The sequence below is a fragment of the Silurus meridionalis genome, chromosome 4, assembly GCF_014805685.1.
Source record: "Silurus meridionalis isolate SWU-2019-XX chromosome 4, ASM1480568v1, whole genome shotgun sequence".
Lineage (NCBI taxonomy): Eukaryota > Metazoa > Chordata > Actinopteri > Siluriformes > Siluridae > Silurus > Silurus meridionalis.
In genome coordinates this window covers 18,531,968-18,554,462 of record NC_060887.1, presented here as the reverse complement: position 1 = coordinate 18,554,462, position 22,495 = coordinate 18,531,968, and the positions used below count along the sequence as shown (strand labels likewise).

General features: G+C 36.9%; 2 protein-coding genes across 4 annotated transcripts; one reads left to right on the top strand and one right to left on the bottom strand.

Annotated features, from left to right (window-relative positions):
• Window positions 1-8,819: 8,819 nt before the first annotated feature.
• On the top strand, window positions 8,820-16,123 carry ndrg1b (N-myc downstream regulated 1b). 3 transcript variants are annotated; one of them, XM_046846486.1, is made up of 14 exons: window positions 8,820-8,901; window positions 12,004-12,109; window positions 12,229-12,349; window positions 12,823-12,885; window positions 12,989-13,049; window positions 13,645-13,731; window positions 13,906-13,962; window positions 14,520-14,623; window positions 14,727-14,789; window positions 14,885-14,936; window positions 15,043-15,090; window positions 15,312-15,347; window positions 15,438-15,489; window positions 15,729-16,123. In XM_046846486.1, exons 1-14 carry the CDS (start codon window positions 8,824-8,826, stop codon window positions 15,935-15,937), a joined length of 1,137 nt encoding a protein of 378 aa, XP_046702442.1. In that variant the 5' UTR covers window positions 8,820-8,823; the 3' UTR covers window positions 15,938-16,123. The 3 variants fall into 3 exon arrangements, with proteins under 3 accessions (XP_046702442.1, XP_046702444.1, XP_046702443.1); XM_046846488.1 differs by lacking the exon at window positions 8,820-8,901 and adding an exon at window positions 9,252-9,400; XM_046846487.1 differs by lacking the exon at window positions 8,820-8,901 and adding an exon at window positions 10,301-10,439.
• A 593-nt stretch (window positions 16,124-16,716) lies between these two features.
• On the bottom strand, window positions 16,717-21,343 carry ccn4b (cellular communication network factor 4b). The gene is made up of 5 exons (XM_046848214.1): window positions 21,102-21,343; window positions 19,042-19,318; window positions 18,345-18,599; window positions 17,961-18,154; window positions 16,717-17,799 (listed from the first exon to the last, which is right to left on the bottom strand). The coding sequence occupies exons 1-5, from the start codon at window positions 21,189-21,191 to the stop codon at window positions 17,500-17,502; spliced, it is 1,116 nt and encodes a 371-aa protein (XP_046704170.1). The 5' UTR covers window positions 21,192-21,343; the 3' UTR covers window positions 16,717-17,499.
• Between the last annotated feature and the right edge of the window lie 1,152 nt (window positions 21,344-22,495).

The following is a 22,495-nucleotide window of genomic DNA, read 5'->3' as shown; positions in this document are numbered from 1 at the left end:
TGATGCTTGCCTACAAGGCCAAAAATGGACCAGCACCCTCTTACCTCAGAGACCTCATCACACCTCGCACTGCACCACGCTGTCTGAGATCCTGTAACACTGCTCGACTGCTCACACCTTCTCTTTGGGTAAGAGGTAAGCATACTTTAAGGCTCTTCTCTGTTCTGGCACCGAGGAACTTCCCCTAGATAACGCTAACACTTTCCAAGTTTGCTTTGTTGAAATAAAAAACCCTCAACAGAGTTGTAGGATAATTTATATTAAGTTTCTAATCTACCAGTGTAGATTTATTCATTGCTAGAGACTCAACTTTTGTACGTTGCTCTGGAGAAGGGTGTCTGCTAAATGCAGCAAAAGTAAAATGTAAATGTAAACCATGTTTTTTTTAAATATTTTAAACTTTTTTCCAATTTGAATTCGTTATTGAGCATTAGCAATGTTTACAACTTCCCAGTCACCTGTATTATAGTATTACTATATCGAATACCATGACTACATTCTTCCTCTTAGCAACCCAAGAATTAGAAGCATCCCACACTCATTCATGGGAGATGTCTACGTGCATCTCCACACACTATCTGCATAAAAATAAACAGCCTTTTTCAGGAGTCCCCCCTAGTGGGCCTTTTTGGACCCTGAATTTTGGTGCGCATTTGAAAGCTATTTGTTTTTACTTCAAACTGATCCATAAACTGTTTGTACATAAGGGCAGGCATGCCGAAATGGCAGTCGCTTTCTGCATATTAATCTGAAGTCAAGCCTTGCCCGTGAGGACAACCTTATCCTATCCCAGCGAGATGAAAAATAACAGACACACACCTAAGAAGACGTTTTAGTGGTTCCTATAAGTAGTAAGAGATCTAATGTGAGCTGGGGCTTTGGGGCTTCTCATTGACCCCGTGAATCCCTGTGTTTATCTTTAGGACAGAGCTTGGAGTTCTACTCTAAGATAAATGCAAATGATGCTTAGAGAAAGCAATTCCCACAATAAGACTGGCCTGCTGGTGGCGGAACTTGGCAGAATCCCGACAGAAAGCATTTCCTTTCATTGTGTATCTGTGTGCTGGCCTGAGAGATCACTGAGGAGCGTGTTGACACCGCGATCACTCCACTTTCTATCACTCGCTCTCATGTAGCGGAACTACACAGAACTATCTTCTGTATCTATTACTTTGCTGTTCACAAAAAAGTCGTTTGGGCTTGTCATACCAACTGTAATTCCTTCTTATGGATATGGTGAACTGCTTCTTTTAGTGTGATAGTGTGTTTACACTTTTGACAGACACGTACTCCCAGGCAAATAAATGCAAAAACAGCTTTTACTGCTGTAGAAACATTACTTGTTACCTAAATTACCACAAGACAGGTTTCTTCAATAAAGGATTGAAAACAATTCCCAAAAACAAAATATCCTAAATGTTACAAAGCTTTTAGTTTGCTATTAAAATTTCTACCTTGTTCTTCCAGCTCTGAAAGTAATGTGTTACAGAAAACTACAACCTTAACAAGAACAACACATTAAACATTTAATACTATGAGAAAGAACATACAGAAGGATTAACAGCCATATTAATGTCCATCCTCCAAGCAATATAAATGTACCCAAGCTCAAACAAAAAACTGTAGCCTTACCCTGCATACGATCCATTAAACACTCTTTGCTAATTATTCTTTAAAAATGTCAGATGTTTCCTGAAGCAGACAAGCACTCGGTAAAGCAGATGCATCTAACTAGAGGCAACTATATCATCATACCCAGTAATAAACCTCCTGTTCAAAACAATATGCTTCCTGCCTCTTGTGTGTGTGAAAATGTTTGTATGTGTGTGTGCACCAGCATGGGTATATTTATACTGTAGTTTATCTGCTGTCACAGACAATTTTACACTTCCAAACAGGGGGTGCAAGAACCAGGGAATAAATGGCAGCATGGGCTGCACACATAAGCATTTAAATTGAAAGGCATCAATAACACTGATGACACATCATACAATAGACAAGTGCATTAAAAATTTTATATTTATTTCATAATTAAATTAATAATTTTGCACAATTATGGAATAATTTAAAGCAGAATCATTTTAACCCAGTAAAAAAAAGCTATATAAAAAAGCCTGCACTTTTTCTTTTAAGTGGTAACTCACTAGGGAGCATCCAATAGAATAATCTGCACAATCTCAAACAAACAAAGGAAAAAATTTAATCACACCTCTACACAGTTTTTATATTATCACAGTAACAGGTTTTTGTGCACCTTGGCCATTGAATTGTGTGGAGACAGTTTTTCCAGGGCTTTTCAGACAGATGCTGAGATACAAAGTGCAACAAAAAATGTTTTAGGAAAGGTCAAATTAACCTTACAGTGGCCTTACCAGTACCAGTGCTGGTACTGGGAACTGCGGTTCATTGGGGGAAACATAGATTTCAACATGTACTGTGACATATTGAAGCAGAACATGATGCCCCTCTTTCAGGAACTAGGCCAAACGGCGGTTTTCCAACATGTAAACAACCCGCCAAGATGACAACTGCATTGCTAAAGGTGTTGAAGTGTCTAAGTATGTCTCCAGACCTGAACCCTATTGAGCACCTGTGGGGCATCCTGAAGCGAAAGGTGGATAAGCGACATGTGTCTAACATCCTGCAGCTCTGTGATTATTATGGCTCTGGTGAATTCCATGCCCAGGAGGATTAAAGCAGTGCTAAATAACAATAGTGCTCACACAAAATATTGACACTTTGGACACAGTTTTGATATGTTCACTTATTATGTACTCACTTGTTGTTGCCAGCTATTTAGACAATAATGACTGTATGTTGAGTTATTTTTAGAGGACAGTAACCCTCTCCTGCTATACAGGCTGCACATTGACTAAAGTATATACAAGTTTCATTTTTATAGTATTGTCCTTTGAGAAGTTCTACTGAAATGGTTGCTGAAATGTTAGGGTTGTACTCACTTTCGTGAGATACTGTATGGGTGAAGGTAATACGTTTGGCCATATAATGCATCACAGGCAGGTACAAACAAAATAAATATGGAATAGGCAAGGTTAGAAATGATAAAAACCATGTTGCACACCTCTACACCCTTCAAGTGTAATTGTGCAAGATGGCTGGATTGTGTGTTCTACTTGCATCAATTGTTTAAAAAATAGGAATTAAATATTGTACATGGTAAAGCATGGTGCATAACCATTTTAAGCAGTGATGGCAGTTTAGAAATTGAACAAGCTACAAAACTTACAACAATCTGTATTTCGAATTGAAGTGCGGCTTTCAAACCCACTAGAAAGTCTGTTTTCTTTACCAAACTTCTGCATCATCCAAATTTGTATGTACTTTCAGATGTCTGTCAATTTTATATTTGAAACTAGCACATGACAACAACATGGAATCCTGCCAGACAAAGACGTTTTGTCCCTGGTGTGCCATTTAGTGGATGCTGTTTTTAATCCTCCAGACGTACATAAGGTATGCAGGGGGTTTGTAAACAAGGTCACTTGTGTAGTCACTGCTCAGCACGCTCACATGGTCACTGCCTTACGTGCACATTCTTCTCTTCTCTCCAAAGCAGTTCTACATTTTATACAAATAAAACAAACAGGACCTACCTGGCAAGTTGAAATCTACAGCACAATCTGACTGACAGCTAGAATTATATGTTCTTACTCTTGCTTCTGGTATGAAGCACATGTTATTATTTGGTACATACTCACAGTGTTACACCCTCCAGCATGGCTTTGTTGCTACGAGTTACAATATTCAATTCTGTTTTTTAAAATTTTTTCCAATATACTACATAATCCTGATAAACCTTGAGGTTACAAAGTATGCAAAATATATTGAATTATGTAACATACACTGTCAAAAGGACAAGCAGGAAGTATTTTTTATAAAATGCCTAAACAGGACCTACTTGCTTTAAAAGACTTCAAACAGCATTTGTTATTTTTTTAATCTTTCTTGTAGCCTGTGACACAGCAAGAGTCTGTAATGGAAAAAGGTCCACAATAATATTGTGTGCCAGCATGCAATGCTACACCTCCTCCAATACATATTCTCTGTTTATGTCCAAATGTTCTAGCTGCCCTGCTCGTGTTTTCCTAATAAAGGTGGAGTTTTCTGCCTATCAATGGAGGAAGCCACCCCTTTTCCCATGGTGGCAGCTAACGTCATGGGTTATGCTTTTCCATCATGTGCCAAGAGTAACGCTTTCCAACATTCCAATGCTCGGGGACCACAAAACGCCAGTGGCAGGTAGGAGGAAACCTGTCCTTTTCCGGCTTGGCCTAAGCAGAAGCTGTGTTAAACCACACACCTTCCTGGCTCGAAGCTGAGAGCTAATCGGCTGGGGCACTGCCATTTAACAAAGGTGCTAGATGTTCCACGGGAGAAACGCTCATGAGCTAAATGCAGAATCACCATCAACAGATTAGCACTTGTGTCACGACATTGGCTGGACTTGCATGGCAAGTTTTTGCTTTTGAAAGGTGAACATGCTGGCATCATCTTATTACTGACAATATCATGGCCTTACAAAACTCTTAAAAAGGGCAAATCATTCAGCAAATTGGGCCAGTCTATGCAACTGAGCACACAAAGGTATTTTATGGTCTTTTTACAAAGTGAATGCATATTACATGAACAGAAAATGATGAATGGATATTGGCTCAGAAATTTACAATCAAAGCTGTTGTGTTTAAACTAGACATTTGTGCCAGACTTAAAAAGCTACAGTGAGGGATATCAATGAGGGATATATAAAGTTTTAATTAAAGAAGTGTTAACTTTATAGCACATTAACTCTAAATAATATTTGACTTAATATCTGGTATCAAAACCAACATTTTTATTTTATTCATAAACATTATCATAACATTCAAATTCATTATTTTAATCAAGAAATATTTTTCCAAATTCATTTCATACTAAAGTTTGCAAAGTATCTCTTGGCTGCTAAACAAGAGTTATGCTATAAAAGAGAAGAATGCCGACAAAACAAGTACCACATACATAAATGTTGGTTGGTCTACCTTACCAGCCTCAGTGTCTCTTTAATGGGTTAACACTATAATGTTCGTTGTAAACACACACCATATAATTTTTTTGTATTGTCTGTCTAAAACTACTGTCTAAAACTATCACAATCACCAGTGTAAAAAATTATCCTCTAATTAACCTGATCATTCACATCGCATTCACAAGACAAAGTAGATACACAATAGAAGATACAGACCAAAAAACAAAAGCTAACCTGTTGTGCTCAGCTCACAGGGATGGTGTTTACTGGAAAGTGACACAACATGAACTCGATAATCTAGCAATTATTATAAAACCAGTTCAACACAATGCTTGAAACATCCAGAAGGTTGCCACCCTAAAATATTTACTCACACTCAGGTTACAAGAAAAATTAACACTAATTTGGCATCTAAACATTAACCAAATGCTTATATTAGTGACTATTTGTCCTGATACCACCACCCCAACTATTACTGCTGTTGACAGTTAACAGAAGTTAAAAGTTTCATCAGTTAAAAATCAGCCAAATAATACGAACTATAACTGACTACTATCTCTTCTTGTTTCAATGGTATTGAAAAGCTTATATTAATAATTACATTTTCAATCTTTACCTGGTGCAATTGAATGGTGACAGAAATTCTCTTAGAAGCATTATCTATAAGATGAGATGTATTCGAATACTCCACTGTGATTGACTCAGGCATCACCGTGGGCAAAGAGTGCATATAAGCACAGCTCAAAATGAGCTAGAAGCTTTACCTGAGTTAAAACTAGCTGCTATTCATAAATGTATAGCAAGTAGAAGACCAAAGTAATTAGCATTAAATGGCTGCTACACTACATTTTCGTATTTAAACCTGTAATATAATCTTTATGTGACTTAAGTGGAATTAGATCATTCAGGTGATCATACAATTTCTTTTTAAATCTTTTTGAAGCCCAATTAATAACGACGGCTACGTTTTATCCCAATGATCAGGATATTCTGTGTTTGTTTACCGTTAACATGATAGCTATAAATGTGCACAAACACAACAGGATAGAGTTACTTCAGGAGCAGTAAACAGTCGACTTAATGACCTGAAATAAAACAGCATTATACAAAAATTCACAATGCCACTCAAATGCAAAGCAATGTAGCAGTTACACGTTTAACAAAATTATTAGCACCCTGCAATGTAAGCGCACGCATGGGAGTTTATTTTGCAATCGAAATATATAATTGTAATTTAAGAAATGGATTTATTTGTAAATAATTCATACAAACATTTACACAAGACATTCATGGAAATCCTAAATGCTCCTATCTTATGTCCTAAGGAGTGTGTAATAAAAATAAAAATAAAAAGTGAAAGAAATATCTTATCTGTGTGAATTGCTGCATTTTCATATCTGGAATATACTATTGAATTTAAATGGATTATTCTCTTTAATGTCACAATGTCTAACAGACGCCTTTATCCAGAGCAATCTATAGAAGTGTTTGTAATCTCTATCACATGTAGTCTCACATCCTAATCGTGGTTTACCGGGTCGGAGACTAAGAATTCCATAGAGAGACTTTTGTCAAAATGTTTTATTTTATTGACATTAATTAAAGTGTATGATCACTTAAGTATCAACACATCACGTAAGAATACACAAGTAGTAATTCAACTGTGACAAAAAAGAAATGCCAGAATGTAAACAGAGGGAAGACTGGTCGCTCTGTGCAGAGCTGACAAAAGCATATTATAAGTTGTATTATTATTATTGTTATTATTATATATTATAAAATATTTGGCATGGAAGTGGGTCAAAATACAATTCTTGATTCTATTTTCAGGCTTTCCCGCTGATGAGTCATTTCTTGCTCCCAGCTATTTCTTGCACTTGAACTATGAGGGAGTTTTGTGGGCGTAACTGCGTGCAAATGAGGTGTGTCAGGAACACGCTTTGCATTTTGCGTGTGATCGACGTGTGCACACGAGTGCGTAGAAAATCAGCCTTTCGCTAAAGTGCACGGGAAACAAAACCTTCGCTAAATATTCACATTAAAACTTTCATTTAAAAAACCGATCAATTTATTTAGACATAGAAGAAATTATTATTGCATAATTGGATATATGGCTTAGGACGTTCCCATTACCAGATAAAGGCAAAAAAAAAAAAACTGATTATGATTATTTTTTTATTCGTCTATTATGTCCATGTAAAAAAAAAAATGATGCACATCTCATCTGGCTGCATAAATTAACAAATGCACTGCTTTTAGAAAGACAAAAATCACTTGTCTTTCAATCCCGTGAACACCGCGCCCTCAAAGTTATATATTCAAAACACTACGAAAATCCACGTGTGCACGTACATGCGCGCGTACGTGGGCGTGCGCGTGCGCGTTAAAGCAGCACGGATTTAAAGCAGCTCTCCTGCTCTGTGTGAACGCGGTGCTGACTTGGCGCGAGCTGCTCCGCCTGCTTTGTCTGCAAAAAAACAAAAATGGCCCGAATATCCACACTTTGTAAAAACACACAGCAGACCCGCTCTGTCCTGTGCACCAAACCGTGCACAAGTACAGGGTTTTATTACACTCTCCATACAGTCAGAGTCAGGATTTCATCCAACCGATTAGCGCTGACATGCAGCTCTATGTAAACTGTACTGAACTCCCCACACACACACACACACACACACCACCGACCTCCGCCGGATTTACACAAAGCGCTGCTGCAAATAAATGCACGATTACCTCCCCTGCTACACACTGCATCATATTAACACTTTGCACAGTAGTACGTTATAGTTGAAACACTTTTTTCCGCCTCATACTCACATCTCCGCGTTACCGAACTCGCTCCATGTGATTCACAAGCGGTGTCATTTTCTCCCTCCTACTGTAACCATAGCGACGCAGCGTCACGCCGAGCCGCAGCTCGGACGCAAGAGTGGGCGGGGCCGACGTGCGCGTAACCCCACAGAGTAGAGAGGTTTGGGGAGAGGAGCGTTTCATTCAATAATTCTTTCACTATATATCATTTGAATGTTCGTTTTTTCTGAAGGTTTGAGCTGAAATGATTTTTTTTGTAATTGAGAACGTGTTGCATTCATTCCCTAGATTCAGGGATTCATGCTATGAACACACATCAATTCAATATAGCGTTCTGATAAAAGATAATTTCATATGTTATACTAATATTTTATTTATTTGAATCTATTTTGGGAAGGAAGAAGAGAAGAGTTTTGGGGTTTTTTGAAAGAGCGAGCGAGAAAGTGTGTAAATCCAAAAGTTGCAGTGTGGCGCCATCTAGTGTGAAAAAGTGGTATTGTTTTAAAACGCTGTGTTATTTTAATTGCAATTCAAAGCATTCTTGTCTGGACACAAATGTTATATTACATTACACATTCATTCACAAAGAAGGATTTTTAATCTTTTAGAATTTTAAGTGACTTTTTAATGTAATCCCCAAATTAAAATAATAGATAATAATCTACTATCAACCTCAAATATATCATTGTTGATGGTTTTTTTTTTCTTTTTTAGTCTGATCTTTCTTTAAGTTTAAACATTCCAGTTAACAGTTAATTGTATCGTAAATCATGAATGGTGCTGAGTCTAGATCTAATACACCGTAATTAATCACATTTTTAGCTTTGAAACAATTAGAAATTTATATATTTTAATAAAGAAATGTAGATTTATATCTGGTTTTGGGTATATGGCTCGGAAATGCAAGCCAGACAAACAAACAAACAAAAAACCTGTTTCCAGTTCTTTGAATTTCTAACCACACTCTTTTTGGGGGCTTGTGCAGAAGGATGACGTGTGAACTGGAGCTTCGCCATTTGCCTTCCCTGCTTCACCACATGCAGCACGTAGAGCTCGTCCTCCATCAGGTAAACCCCCATCCTGCTTATCAGTGATGGAATTAAGCTGATCACTATCGATCAACACAATACTGTCGGGCTAGTGAATAGCTGAGATCTCACCTTTCCAGTCACGTGTGAAATGCACGTTTCCGTTTTGCAACAAAAGAAGGATCTCCAGAAGAGTATTCACGTTACAGGAATGGTTACAACAAATGACACATGTTGAGTACTGTAGCTACTTTTATGCATATTTTCTTTTATTTATTTATTTATTTATTTATTTTACATCAGTTAATATTTTGCTAAAAAAAAAATCCATACATTCACAGCTTTGTCTTAGTACCCTAAATTGAATAGATTTACATGAGAATTGCCCTAGTGTCTTTTGGTCAACATGCAAAGCATGCTGGGAGTAGGGACCACACTGTATACAAAGGGGATATAAAATCCAGCTCAGTACACATTCAACCAGAGCAGAGTGACTGTAATGCATGATTGATCTGATACTAGAGCGGAAGCAAGCATGGTGTGTATTCATTTTTGCTATTTGTTGTAAAGAGAACGTGTGTGTGTGTGTGTGTGTGATGTTATATATGATCGAGACAAACGAAAACCAATATGGCAGCAATATATTAACGTGCTTGAAATTTCTTTATGTACATGATGTGCGTTATTAAATGAGAATGTACATGCACGTGTTTTTGGAGGTTTTTACACAACAGCGTTGCCGAGATTTGTTTGATTGGTCATGCAGATCGAGATAATCTGTAATGCGGATAAGGAGGCGGAGGCTGAAGTAAACGCAAACAAAGTTTATTGAGAATACTCAGGAGATAATCCACCTATACTTGTAGCGAAGCAGTAATATCCAGTGGTGCGCTCCGGGAGCGCGGTCCACGAAGTTCTGTGAAAGCAGAGACAGTTCGTGTAGAGAATCCACGGATGGAAAGCGCAGCGCTGGGAAGCAACGGATAAACGTGGTGCAGACAGCCTGAACATAAAAAACAGCAGGATGGGATGAGTGAGTGAATAAGAGTCAGGTGTGTGTGATCAGCATGAGAAGAAGCAGGGTGCTTCCGGGAATGCCGCGCCGAAGGGGGCGTGGCAAGGGGATTCCCGACATAACCGACATTAAGTGGCAAATTCCCCCCCCCTTGTGCTCAAGATATCAGGGTTCGGCGACATAAAAAAATCGACATAACCGATAAAAAAAAAAATGCTAAAACAAATAGAGAATTTGGCGGTTCCACTTCAAAAACGTCGACTTAATAGGGTTGTCGAGTTAACCGAGGTCGAGATAAGTGGGTTCCACGACATGTTGAGGTTTTAATGGAGCAATGTATACAAATGCAGAGTGATTTAAAATCCAAAGAGACAAGATAGTCTATACATGACGTTCACGTATCCATGGCAATCAGTCACTCACTTGTCACGTCATCATCACGCGCAACAGTACTGTAGCTCGAGTCGCATCCACGGTCTCGCGCGCGATCCAACATTCGGTTGCGATGAGCTCAAAGTGGCAAAAACCGCTTCAGTACTTTTTTACAAAAAAGTCACGCAGTGTAAGTTGCATATGGTATCCGAATTGTGTTGCACAATGTTTAGTAACTTTGCCTGTTGCTCTTGTTGAATAATGAGCAAGTTTTAAAGGATTATAAGGAAAAATAGCTGCTTGGACAAACGTTCAATTTTTTCTGTGTATTTTCCTTAAACTCTTTTATAACGTCTTTTGTTTTAACAAGTGTGTTATCAAAACCCTTCAAATAAGAATAAAGATAATGTTAAAATGAGATTTTACAGCATGTTTAACTCTGTGTGTCACGGTATGTACACAGAGAGACGAGGACGACGAATATTAACATTAAATATGTAATTTTAATAATAAGGAGCAGGTAAATTACACATACATACAATGTAGTAAAGACGATAACCGACAATAAGTGAAGACAGTGGTGATAAGTATAAATAAAGTCCGGGTGATCAGACAGTTGAAGACGGTAAACAAACATGGTGGATGACGGGGTGCAAAGGATGATGGGTAATGTAGTCCGGTGATTGAGGGTAGCTCACAGGGGAAACGTTACAGTATGCTGATAGGAACTATCTTTATTTTATGGGCTGCTCTTTCATTATTGCACTAATTTTACGTTTTGGCAGTTTTAAGTAGCTTTATATATATTGAGATATATGTTCGCTTTAACACTGTGTGAAAAGCTACTACTTTAAACAAACCAGCCAGGAAGCTTAAAAGAAGTGAAATGTTTATTAAATGTTTATTTCATCTGATTGTATAATTGATATTGGGTCTTGTTGAGTTCAATATATATTTTCTTTCAATAGTTTGTTTTGAATTACTTGTTTTATTCCTGAAACATGGACTGTAGAAGAGAACAAAATGAAGTATTATTTGAATGTGCAAGTCTCCATTACTGTGTGCCATGTACTGTGCATACACAAAATACTATTTGAAATATGTAAATAATATACTCTTAGTACCATTATAAGGACATTTTTGTACTTTATACTCAAAAAGGTACACATTACTACCTTAGAGTACCAATATAAACCTCCATTTTTGGGGTAAATGGGGTACAAAGATGTCCTTTTAAGGGCACTGTCCCAGTGGCAAGCTGTTGTATTTCTTTCTTTCTTTGTTTTATAATCATATATAATCATAAAGCAAAACAATTATGATTAAAAATAAAACCTGTCAATTATCCCCAGCTCTCTATTAAATATCAGCACATTAAGATATGTATAAAATAAAGATGTGAATGCGTATGATTGAGTCAAAAATGTACAAAGCCATCTTGATAGAGGAGAGGAGTGAGAGAATGCTTATCTTGGTATTGGGCACATTGGGTTTTTGCGCGGTGGTTCAATGAGAAGAAAGCATTTTACTTGAGAATGAACTGTAGTCTTATTTTCTTAGCTTGGATAGCAAAAGGTTGAAAACATGTAGGCTGCTTAACTTTGACAACCACATATATTATTAATTTCTCAAATGAAATTCTGTAGCTGGTATGAATATGTAGATCTGTTGTTCAACAAGCTCTCATTTTTAAAGAAGATTAATAACTAACCTTAATATGAGAGTACTGATTATTACTAGCTTTACTTCAACAGGAAGCCAATGTGGAGACCCCTTTTGGCATAGTGCACTGCAATATGAAAGGTGTTGCTAAGGGCAACCGACCTGTCATCCTGACTTACCATGACATCGGACTAAACTGTAAGATTCTGCTCTTCTGCTTTCTCTTTCTTATCTGTTCATTTATGTCTTTTTTTTAGCATTGTGCAAATTTCCTAATATACTGTATAATGATGTATTGATTGTGTAAACCTGTGCAGATAAGACCTGCTTCAGCAATCTGTTCGACCATAAGGACATGCAGGAAATCACACAATATTTCTCTGTGTGCCATGTCAATGCGCCTGGGCAAGAGGAAGATGCTAGCACTATCCCCACAGGGTGACTAAACACAACCTTTAAACTTAAACCTAATTTATAACACTGACCTAGACTGCAGTAAAATGACTACAAGCAAAAATGTTTGAATTTATAAAGTATTTTTAGATATAAAGAAAATTTAAATTAAATTTCTAGACACCTGTCAGTTGTATGCATATGAAAAGCCCTCATATAAGGGAATCTACAAAGAAACAATCTATTAGCTTGCGATCATTTTGAGTACTTATTGGTAGCCAGTCTGAGCTTTATAGTCAAAGCACAACACAGTGATGTCTCTTCCCATAAAGAATTTCAAATTTGATGATCATGTTAGAAGTTATTCAGGAAAAATTAACCGTTTGTGTCACCAGTGTATTTGCAATAAATGAGTCACCTTCTTGAACAGGATGAGATCAGAGTTTGCTCTGATATAACATTCTGGTTATACCTTTGCTCTTGTGTCACTTTAAACCGGTACATTTCTCCTTTTGTAGATTCACCTATCCATCAATGGACCAGCTCTCTGAGACCATCCCTCTTGTACTTCAGCATTTTAAGTAAGTAAAAAAAAAAAAAAAAACGTTTTCAAGATATGGAATTCACTGTATAATTTATAACATCGTCTGATGTTTTAAATTGAGCTGCATTTTCTCTCTCTAGCATTAAAAGCATTATTGGAATGGCAGTCGGGGCTGGAGCCTACATCCTTGCACAGTTTGCTGTAAGTTGTAGTTATTTTCTTTTTTTTTTTTCCCTCACAAAAATCTTACCACACAAGTCAAGTAAGCTTTTATAGTCATTCTCACCATATGCAATGCAGTACAAAGTGAAATGAAACACCATTCCCCCAGGACCAAGGTGCTACATAAGACAATATAAATTAGCAGTAAGTAAGACAGAACTATACAAAATCTGGAATCTATTTGAAGTGCAAGTTTGCGACATTTAGTGAAAAAACACAAGACAGTGAGGCAGTAGACACGGTGACACTGCAGCACCAACACATAAAAGAAGATTTTTAATAGTGCCATGATTAAACCAGAATTATAACCCAGTCAGGATTTTTTTCTTCAGTCAAGTATGTTGATATAGGCAATATAATCTATTGATAACAAGAGGCATGCTGGGAAAAATCCACAAGAATGTTGCTCTTAGTACAAATACCGTAGTCATTTCAGACCCACTCATACAATCATACACTAAGTTTGTTAAGAGAAATAATCAAATGTTGAAAATCTTTGATTGCAAATGGCCCTTTGAATATTTTAAATGATTAATAGATTGATTTCTGGGGGGTTGTTTACTATTTTTCACAGCTGATCCACCCTGAACTGGTCGAGGGTCTTGTTTTGATTAACATTAATGCTCAGGCAGAGGACTGGATGGACTGGGCATCTCATAAGGTACCACAGCTTTGCATGATAAAATCAGTCATAAAACCAGTACCTAATCTTTTAAAAGAGTCCAAAGTATATAAGCAATTATTGTTAATAATAGAAAACACACATTTAAAAATAAAATGTTACTTTTTAAAATTCTACAAGTCTGATTTTAAAGCAAGCTGCTGCTTCCCACAGATCTCTGGCTGGACACATCATGTTCCTGATATGATCATCTCCCACCTGTTTGGAAATGTAAGACGGAACCCTAAATGTCATTAAAATGTCCATAACTCCTTTTTTTTATACATATGCTCTTCAAAGTGATCATGCAAACAATAGAAGAGCTGCAATTTTTCAGCATAATCACGTACATTATATGGACAAAAGTATTGGGACACCTGAACTTATCCTGCCATATGTGGTACTTCTTCAAACTGTCACCACAAAGCTGGAGGCACTTAATTGTGTAGGACCTCTTTGAATGCGGAATAATCAAATTTTGCGTTCACTTGAACTTGAAAACCCAAACCTGTTCTAGCATGGCAATGCCCCTGTGCACAAAGCGAGCTTCTTTATTGAACTCAAATGTACACAAGCACACTCCAAAATCTTGTGGAACATCTTTCCAGAAGAGAGGAAGGAATTATGAAAGCAAATTCGGGCTAAATGTGGAATGCTTTGTTAAAAAAGCGCATACCATACTTATGACCGGGTGTCCGCAAACTTTTGCCAATATAGTATATATTGTAATTTGACATATTTACACTGATTATATTTATTTGATTGACTACTATATGGAAATATAACAGGAGGAGATTCACAAAAACCATGACCGGATTGCAGCTTTTCGACATCACGTCCTGAAACGCATTAACCAGAGAAACCTTGAGTTGTTTGTCAAGTCCTACAACAGGTAAAACTATTTGCTATTTATATGCATGTCTGTTCTCTCTTCTCTGGGACCAGGGTACTGTATGAAAACAAAAGTTCTCAGTTTATTCTGATTTTCCCTTTAGTCGAAGGAATCTGCATGTTGAAAGACCACCTCCTGGTGCAAACTTTTGTGTGAGCACCCTGAAGTAAGTCAAAAGTTTAAAGTGTTTCTGTTTGATCTCCTTTTTTTTTTTTTCTTTTTTTTTTGCTCCTTTCACTGAAAAATTCTTTGTTCCTCCAGGTGCCCGAGTCTTCTGGTGGTAGGAGACAGTTCTCCTGCAGTTGCTGCTGTGGTACATGTTCACTTTCTCTTATATACACATTTTCTATTTTGATCACGATTCGAAATATATTTTTCATATCCATTTTTGTTTCTCATATTTTCATTTTTTTATGTAGGTTGACTTCAATTCAAGAATGAATCCTACAAAAACCACCCTACTTAAGGTTAGGAATTGTTTTTACATCTCCTTCATTTGCAAAAAAAAAAAAAAGTATATATAAACTAAGCATTTAGTTCCTGTCTGACTCCTTTAGAATATCAACTGATCATTTCCTTACCTACTCTTTGGCATTGCAAATATTTATACTTCTTATATGTATTAGCATTAAAATCATATTTTGTATATATACTTTTTCTTCTTATATTTTCATACATTCTCTTGTAGATGGCTGACTGTGGAGGCCTTCCTCAGGATGATCAGGTTTGTATCCCCTTATGGAAATGTTCTGTTTCCATTTAGATTAATGGATACCTGTATTTACTTTCCACACTGTTTCCTTTTTCCTTTTAGCCTGCCAAACTGGCAGAGGCCTTTAAGTACTTCATTCAAGGATTGGGATATAGTAAGTAAGGTTTGCTTTTATGAATAGACTTTTAAAAGTTTTAAGTTATTAATGAACCTTTACAGAATGTACTTTAATGTTGTCTAGTCCTGTTCTTATGCTTATTTGTAAGCATGTTATTTAAATGGCAGGACTTGAATGTCTGGATATAAACTATGTATGTGTGTTTAAATGGTTCATCTATGCAAGAGATTCAACAAAACATTTCATTACAGTGTCAAATTTTTATTCTGTCTCAGTGCCTGCAGTTAGGATGACCCGTCTTTCCTGCTCCCGCACTGTCTCTGGCAGCAGCAGCTTGTCTCAGGATGCTGTTCAGGGAAACAATTCCCCCGTAGAGAAGCAGCACAGACACTCTCACAGCAACGTCTCCATGGACAATGACTCAGGCAGCAGCGCAGAACTGAGCCTGTTGAGAAGGACACACCCCGATCAGGTGTCCTGCTGAAGGCCCTGATGTTAGTGTTGTTATTTACACACATCATTAATGAAGAACCAGAAGCTGCCAGCTGCTTCATAGCTGATTCTATAGTCTTAGTTTTATTCTGTGTTTTTTTTTTAAATGATGTTTCCAATTTTGTGTAGATTGCAGTGTTGAAAGAAGAGAGTGTTTATAAACGATTATGGATTATGACTGGGGAAAGTTAATGTTCAGTTATACAGAGGTACTCATTTCTTGTACAATTAAGTACAAGCAACCAATGTGGTGTTTTAGAAAAGCAATTACATTTGTAACCAATTTATCAACATTGGCAATTAGAGAGAATTGACATACGCAGGCAACATAAAGCCCAGTAACATGTTTAAGTAAAGATGCTTTAGTGATTTATGAAGATTTTTTCACTCAGCCTTTTAATGCAAATAATTGTTTTCATTTTAGTTATAAGATTAGCTATAGGATGCACTGGGGAAATCAATACATATATTTTTAGAAATATATGTTCTTTTTACAGCTGAGGTTGATGCTGTATTGCTCTTATTTAGTTTTTGTATACAGTTTAGCCTGACAAGGACTTTCTACTTTGTATATTCGTGGTGTCTGTGAAAAAGGTTCCCCAATAATAAAAGGGATAAGTACATACGTTTATACCAGTTTAAAAAAATAATACGATTCTAGACAATCTAATCTGTTTTACATCAGTAAAATAAAAAGTAAATCAGTAAATAATTTTTTAAATATAACTATACCCAGATTGTCATGAAGTGGACACAACTCAAATGTTTTTTACTTTTCTGTCTCTTTATTCAGCGGATATTAAAACATAATATCCGTCTCACATAATTCCTGCTTTTAAATATAGTAAATAGCTGAGTTGCATATCTAGCTGTATATTTAACAATGTGATACAGCAAGTGGAAAAATATATACTTGGCCTTGTTGAAATACATACAAATATAAAAGACATTTTAGATCTAAACACATTTAAATATTGTTCTTTAGAAAGTGCTACTAAATATAAACAATATAGTAAGCAAGGATAATTTGCCAATGTTGTAAAATGACAAAAAAAACTTTTATCATTACAAAAAGTGTTCTTAAAATCTGTGACTGTTTAAAAAATTATATGATAATTTAAAGAATATAAAAATCTCACTTAAATTCATTTTAATATAGCATTTCCATGACATAAGCCCTTTGGCTCCTGTGTGACTCTGGAAAATGTCAACATGTTTTCCAACCAAACTACATTCCAAAAGAATGGGATAAAATCCTCCTTTAGTGGAAACGAACCTCTTAACATTTTGGAAATTTTAAATACCGCCTTATGATAGAATGTGGTTTTCTGACACAAAATCAAATATTGTGTGTACCAGGTGCTTATTTACTTCACCACAAAGATATTTAATACACAGTTATACCCACTTAAAATGTGGATTAACTCTCTATATGTACACATTGAACACACAAATGAAAGATTCTGGCTTTGACATGTTCAATTAAAATATCAGCCAGCACTTATTCAAATTGAGCACATGGTTATTATAAAGTGGAAATGGCTCCTTTCAGTCTCAGTTCATGATCTCATTGTGCTCATAATAAGGCTGCAGGTCAGCAAATATATCATTGGGGTTTCTGCAGGAGAGGTTGCAGAAACATGCGTTGATCCACATGTACTTCCAGGTGAACACTGCTCCACTGGGACACTCAAACTCCACTTCGATAGTCTTCGACTTGTATGGGATGCAGCATCGTTCATCTGAACACACTCCGCAGTATTTTGGCCAATAGGGCTTCTTACTGATGCAGCCGGAGATAGTGAAGTTCTGGAACTCGCGCTCACGATAGATGTTCAGACATTTCTTTCCTGGCTGTATGAGAAACATTGTTGAGCAAAGAAGTATGTGAGTGCTTCTTGATATTGTATAAAGTCATATCAATCAATGAAGAAGTAATATGAATAATAATATAAAGACTTCACTATTCTTTGGGCTAGAACTTGACATTAAAAATAACATGGATGGATGAATACCCGAAAATGTTTGGTTATGTCCACGTCACAGGGCCTGAGGTTACACAGCCGGCTTTCAGTCTCCATTGCGCACTCTGTGTTGTCATTGGAGAATCGCATGGATACGCCCCGCCCACAGGTCTTTGAGCATGGACTCCAAGGTGTAGTCTGGGTAATGCAGTTGTTGTGCCAGATCTCATTGGTGCTTAAAGACTCTGGAAGCAATATGAAATGCTTTAGTTGTTTGAAGTCTGTAGACTTCTAAAGCAAGACAGCATTTACGGACAATAAACCAGAACATTTACAACCCCAATGCAGAGGTCTAACAATTTCAACAACAAAGTGTTGTAATGCTTGAAATGATTCAAGTCTGGGCCTACTGTAGATCATTAGAGCAATCCTCACCCTCCACAGCATGTCTTGGGCTCGTCCTTCTTGTTTTTTGAGGCTCATTACAGATCCACTGCTCACAGCAACGGCCTGGAATTTTCACCAGCTTGGGTAACTGACACCATCCCCGAGGCGGCAGGGAGTCGGTGCACAAAGGCACACACCCGATTGCTCCATTCACACACAAACAGCGATACTTACAGCTAGGCTGAAAGCTCTGGCCATTACGGTAGATCACGCCATTATACTCACACCCTGTCCCAGCTAGATCTGAAGCACAAATACACAAATAACAGCACAGATTTATCCAACATGACCATTCGAAACAGCAAAAGTGGCCAGAATGTGGGTGTCTTAAGGAGCGATCTAATGTGCTTTGAATAAGCTACACATTTACATTTTACATTTAACTCTCAAAGCCACCAACTGGCTTTTTAACACCTGAACAGGGACTTCAACAGTGAACAAAGATTAAAAGTCTAATGCTCTACCAACTGAGCTCTTTTTTATTACGCAATTCTTAAAAAAAATTTTCGTTGCAGTTTCATCGAAATAGCTAGGTAAATAAAAAGATTTTGGTGTATATAATCTAATAAGACATCTGTTTGTTTGTTAATTTGTATAATAATAAAGATGAGATGATGAGACTCTTTATGAGGAAAAAAACATCTTCAGGAAAAAGAAAAAGATATCAGTACTTGATGTCACTTACATGCACACACGCCTTTTTCGTACCTAGGCTTGTCAGCGCTGTAGTCGCAGTACAGCCCCTTATGATAGTCACATGTATCTCTCTCGTTACAGGTTTCTCCCAGTTGTTTAGCACAGGCCTTGCAGCAGTCACAGCCATCTGTGAGCAGACTGACCCCCACAGGGCATGTGGGGGCCACCTTAGGACATTTACAGGGCCACTTACAGTACTGGGTCCTGTTGTACAGGTCGAGGTCTGTGTTCACAACCGAAATGTCTGTTGGACTTTGGGATAAGACCTTTATATTAGAGAGAGAGAGAGAGAGAGAGAGAGAGAGAGAGAGAGAGAGAGAGTGAGAGTAAATCATATGATTAATTTCACTCTGTTCCACTTGATGGCACTATTGGGCAGAACATTTAAATCTTCAGTTGTATTCGTATATTAGGCAGCCCGATTATTTTTAATTATTAATTTATCAGATTATTTAATTAATTGTACCTTGAGTAATCATCCATATCAGCAAAACTCAGGCAATTTTATCATTTGATATACAGATTATTTACAGTTATTTACATTTTACAATAATGCATTATATTATCTACACATTCCTTTATATTTAGTATAATTAGATCTTTATTTAAAATGCTATTAAACATCATTTAGCATTTTTTTTTTACATTCAAGATATCACTTATGTTACATGTCAGCACAATGTTCTAAACCTTGCAGAATTGTATATAAAGTAAATTCCTTTCCTTTTAAAATGTATAACAGCCTTTCTGAACACTATGACTAACCCTAATGTGGGAAATTTTCTAACTTCAGGAGTATGAACATTCACTTGTCAGGGTCCGATGCATGGTTTAAGGCATTACTGTAAGTGTATGTGGCATTGTAATAAAATAAAATACACTATCATTAAAACTGTTTCTTCTATTAGATTGGGGTTCTTAGTCTCCACATGATGTAATACATTTAGTAATAAAATGCAATAAGGTGTCGTATTAGTAATATATTACATATACTATATATGTAGTAAGGTGCTTTTTTGGTTGTTTCTTTGTATATTTGTTTTGCATAGCCATGGACATCACTGAAATTTCAAGAGGAGAGAACCTGACTGTGAAAACATAGATATCCAGATATCACCCTGGAGTCTTCCAATCGCCTTACCATAGAAACATTATCAGTGATCTCAACTTATACGTTAACACAAGCATTCAGACCCTGTGCAATTAAGCATAGCCAATCCGCCTACATGTGGTTTCCTTTTTTGGTGGAATCCTGTAAAAAAAAAAAAAAACACAAAGAGGGAGGGCAGATAAACCTCAGGATCAAATCCCGGACCCTAGAGCTGTGAGGTGGCAAAGTTACACACTGCACCACCATGTTACCCTAAAACCTTTAAAACAACTTCCTGTTTTTAATTTGCTTCTCCAGTAGCCACTGAATAACTCTTTCACTGCCAGCTAAGAAGAAAAGTCTGTCTTTTCTGACATGACAAGTTTTCAGGTACGATCCTGGACACATGGGCGACAGTGTACAGATGTACGGTCTGTATAATAACCACGGGGTGCACACACTTTCCATTCAACATCTAGCAAAACGATTTGTTAGTTACTTATATTGTTTAATCTAGGCCACAGACAATGCTGAAATAAACCAACAGCAAAAAAGATTCCACAGGCAAGAAACCCCAAGCTTGTTTTAGTCAAATTTACTTCAAGTTAAATCTGCATGATTTAAACTTAAGTTTTAGGTTTAGTACAGTTTGTGGTCAATTCAGAAAAAAAACAACAACCAAGATTTCTTTAATAGGCTGCTCTCACTGTTTTGACTTCCACCCTAAATATTTTAAACATTTCCAGATTATAACATGTTCCCAGACATCACTGTGCCTTTATCAGAAACAGAGATTCATTTCACTGATAATCACCCAAATTCTTCAATGTACATTTAAACCAGGGTTCAGTATCAGGGTTAAGTTGTATACTATATAGTAGTGAAGCACATTTGTGCATTCAAATATTCGGTCTAAGCTGAAGCTGGCTGAGGAAGCATTTGCTAAACACATTTCTCACCTGATGAAGTCCACCGGTTACCAACAGGATCCAGGACAGGAGCCACCTCATCACTGAAATCCCCCGAGAGACGCATCGAGACAACAACATTCATTCTGTGCTGTAATTAAACTCCATGCTGCTCTGCGCACCGTACGGGTCTTTCGTTCTTCCATCAGCAGCGTGCCACACACACACACACACACACACACACACACACAGAGAGCTGTGTCAGCGGTGCTGACGTGAGCTCTCAGACCTGGTCATCCATTTGGCTCAGTGTTTATGGCTTTTTTTATCCCCTGTAAAAAGAGTGTAATGAATAAACTCCGCCTGTAACATTTGAAGGAAAAAACGTCAACAATTTGCATATTTAGCTTCATAAGTAACATGTGAAGGTTACTTTTTGTATCGAATGTTCACTCCAAAATAACTTACTATTATCACAATTATATCTTAATTAAGTAGGTAAGATGTGAAGGATGAACTTGTACAGTGTATTAGAGTACACCATTCGTGTACTTGAATAAAAATACAAATCCCCTATTTAGATAAGTAAAAGTACAACCCACCTTCTCCTTTAGTGTATGTTAATACATCCAAACTCTGAAAGAACATGTATGGAATTATGTAGTAAAAACGATTCATATTTATGTTCAATGTAATATTTTGGAGGCCAGGTCTGATGCAGCACTCCATCACTTTCCTTCTTGTACAAAGAGCTTTTACATAACCTAGAGGTGTGTTTGGAGTCATAGTCCTGTTGGAAAACAAATGATGGTCCCAAGTGCAAACGGATTGGATGGCATGTGTCTGCAAAATACAGTAGTAGCCAAGCTGGTTAAGTGTGCCCTCAATTGTTGATTAAATCACCAACAGTGTTATCAGCAAAGCCCCCCTACCTCATCACACCTAAGAACTTTAAAGTGAAAACTACACATTCAGGAACCACCTGTTCACCCTCTGTGTGTCACCCTCTAACAAAGACATGGTAGTTGAAAACAAAATAATAACTATTCAGACTAAAGGTTAGTTTTCCACTGATCTAATGTATATTCCTTGTGTTTCTTAGTCTCTTCTGCTTGTTGTTCTTACATTACAGAAAGTAATAGTTCCTCTGCCACAATTCAGCCATGAAGGCCAGACTCACACAGTTTCCTCAGAACAATGAATGTTGAAATATGTCTGCCACTTGACCTTGGAGAAACATTTATGTAAATTGCCAGTTTTCGAGAATGATAATTCCAATAAACTTATCCTCTGCAACAGAGGTAGCCCTTGGCCTTTCTTTCCTGGGATTTCCCTAATGTTTTGAGCTTGTTTTATCATAGTACTTGATAGTTTGAAATGAAATGAATTGAAATGAAATGAAATGAATTTAAATTAAATGTCTTTTCGCTTTATTTAAGTAAATG

Coding starts and splice junctions, on each gene's coding strand:
- ndrg1b (XM_046846486.1), top strand. CDS start 8,824: ATGACGTGTGAACTGGAGCTTCGCCATTTGCCTTCCCTGCTTCACCAC. Junction 12,886..12,988: donor CTTGTACTTCAGCATTTTAA/GTAAGTAAAAAA, acceptor TTCTCTCTCTAG/CATTAAAAGCATTATTGGAA. Junction 14,790..14,884: donor TTTTGTGTGAGCACCCTGAA/GTAAGTCAAAAG, acceptor TTGTTCCTCCAG/GTGCCCGAGTCTTCTGGTGG.
- ccn4b (XM_046848214.1), bottom strand. CDS start 21,191: ATGTTGTTGTCTCGATGCGTCTCTCGGGGGATTTCAGTGATGAGGTGG. Junction 19,319..21,101: donor TAACCGGTGGACTTCATCAG/GTGAGAAATGTG, acceptor TCTAATATAAAG/GTCTTATCCCAAAGTCCAAC. Junction 18,155..18,344: donor CCCAAGACATGCTGTGGAGG/GTGAGGATTGCT, acceptor TATTGCTTCCAG/AGTCTTTAAGCACCAATGAG.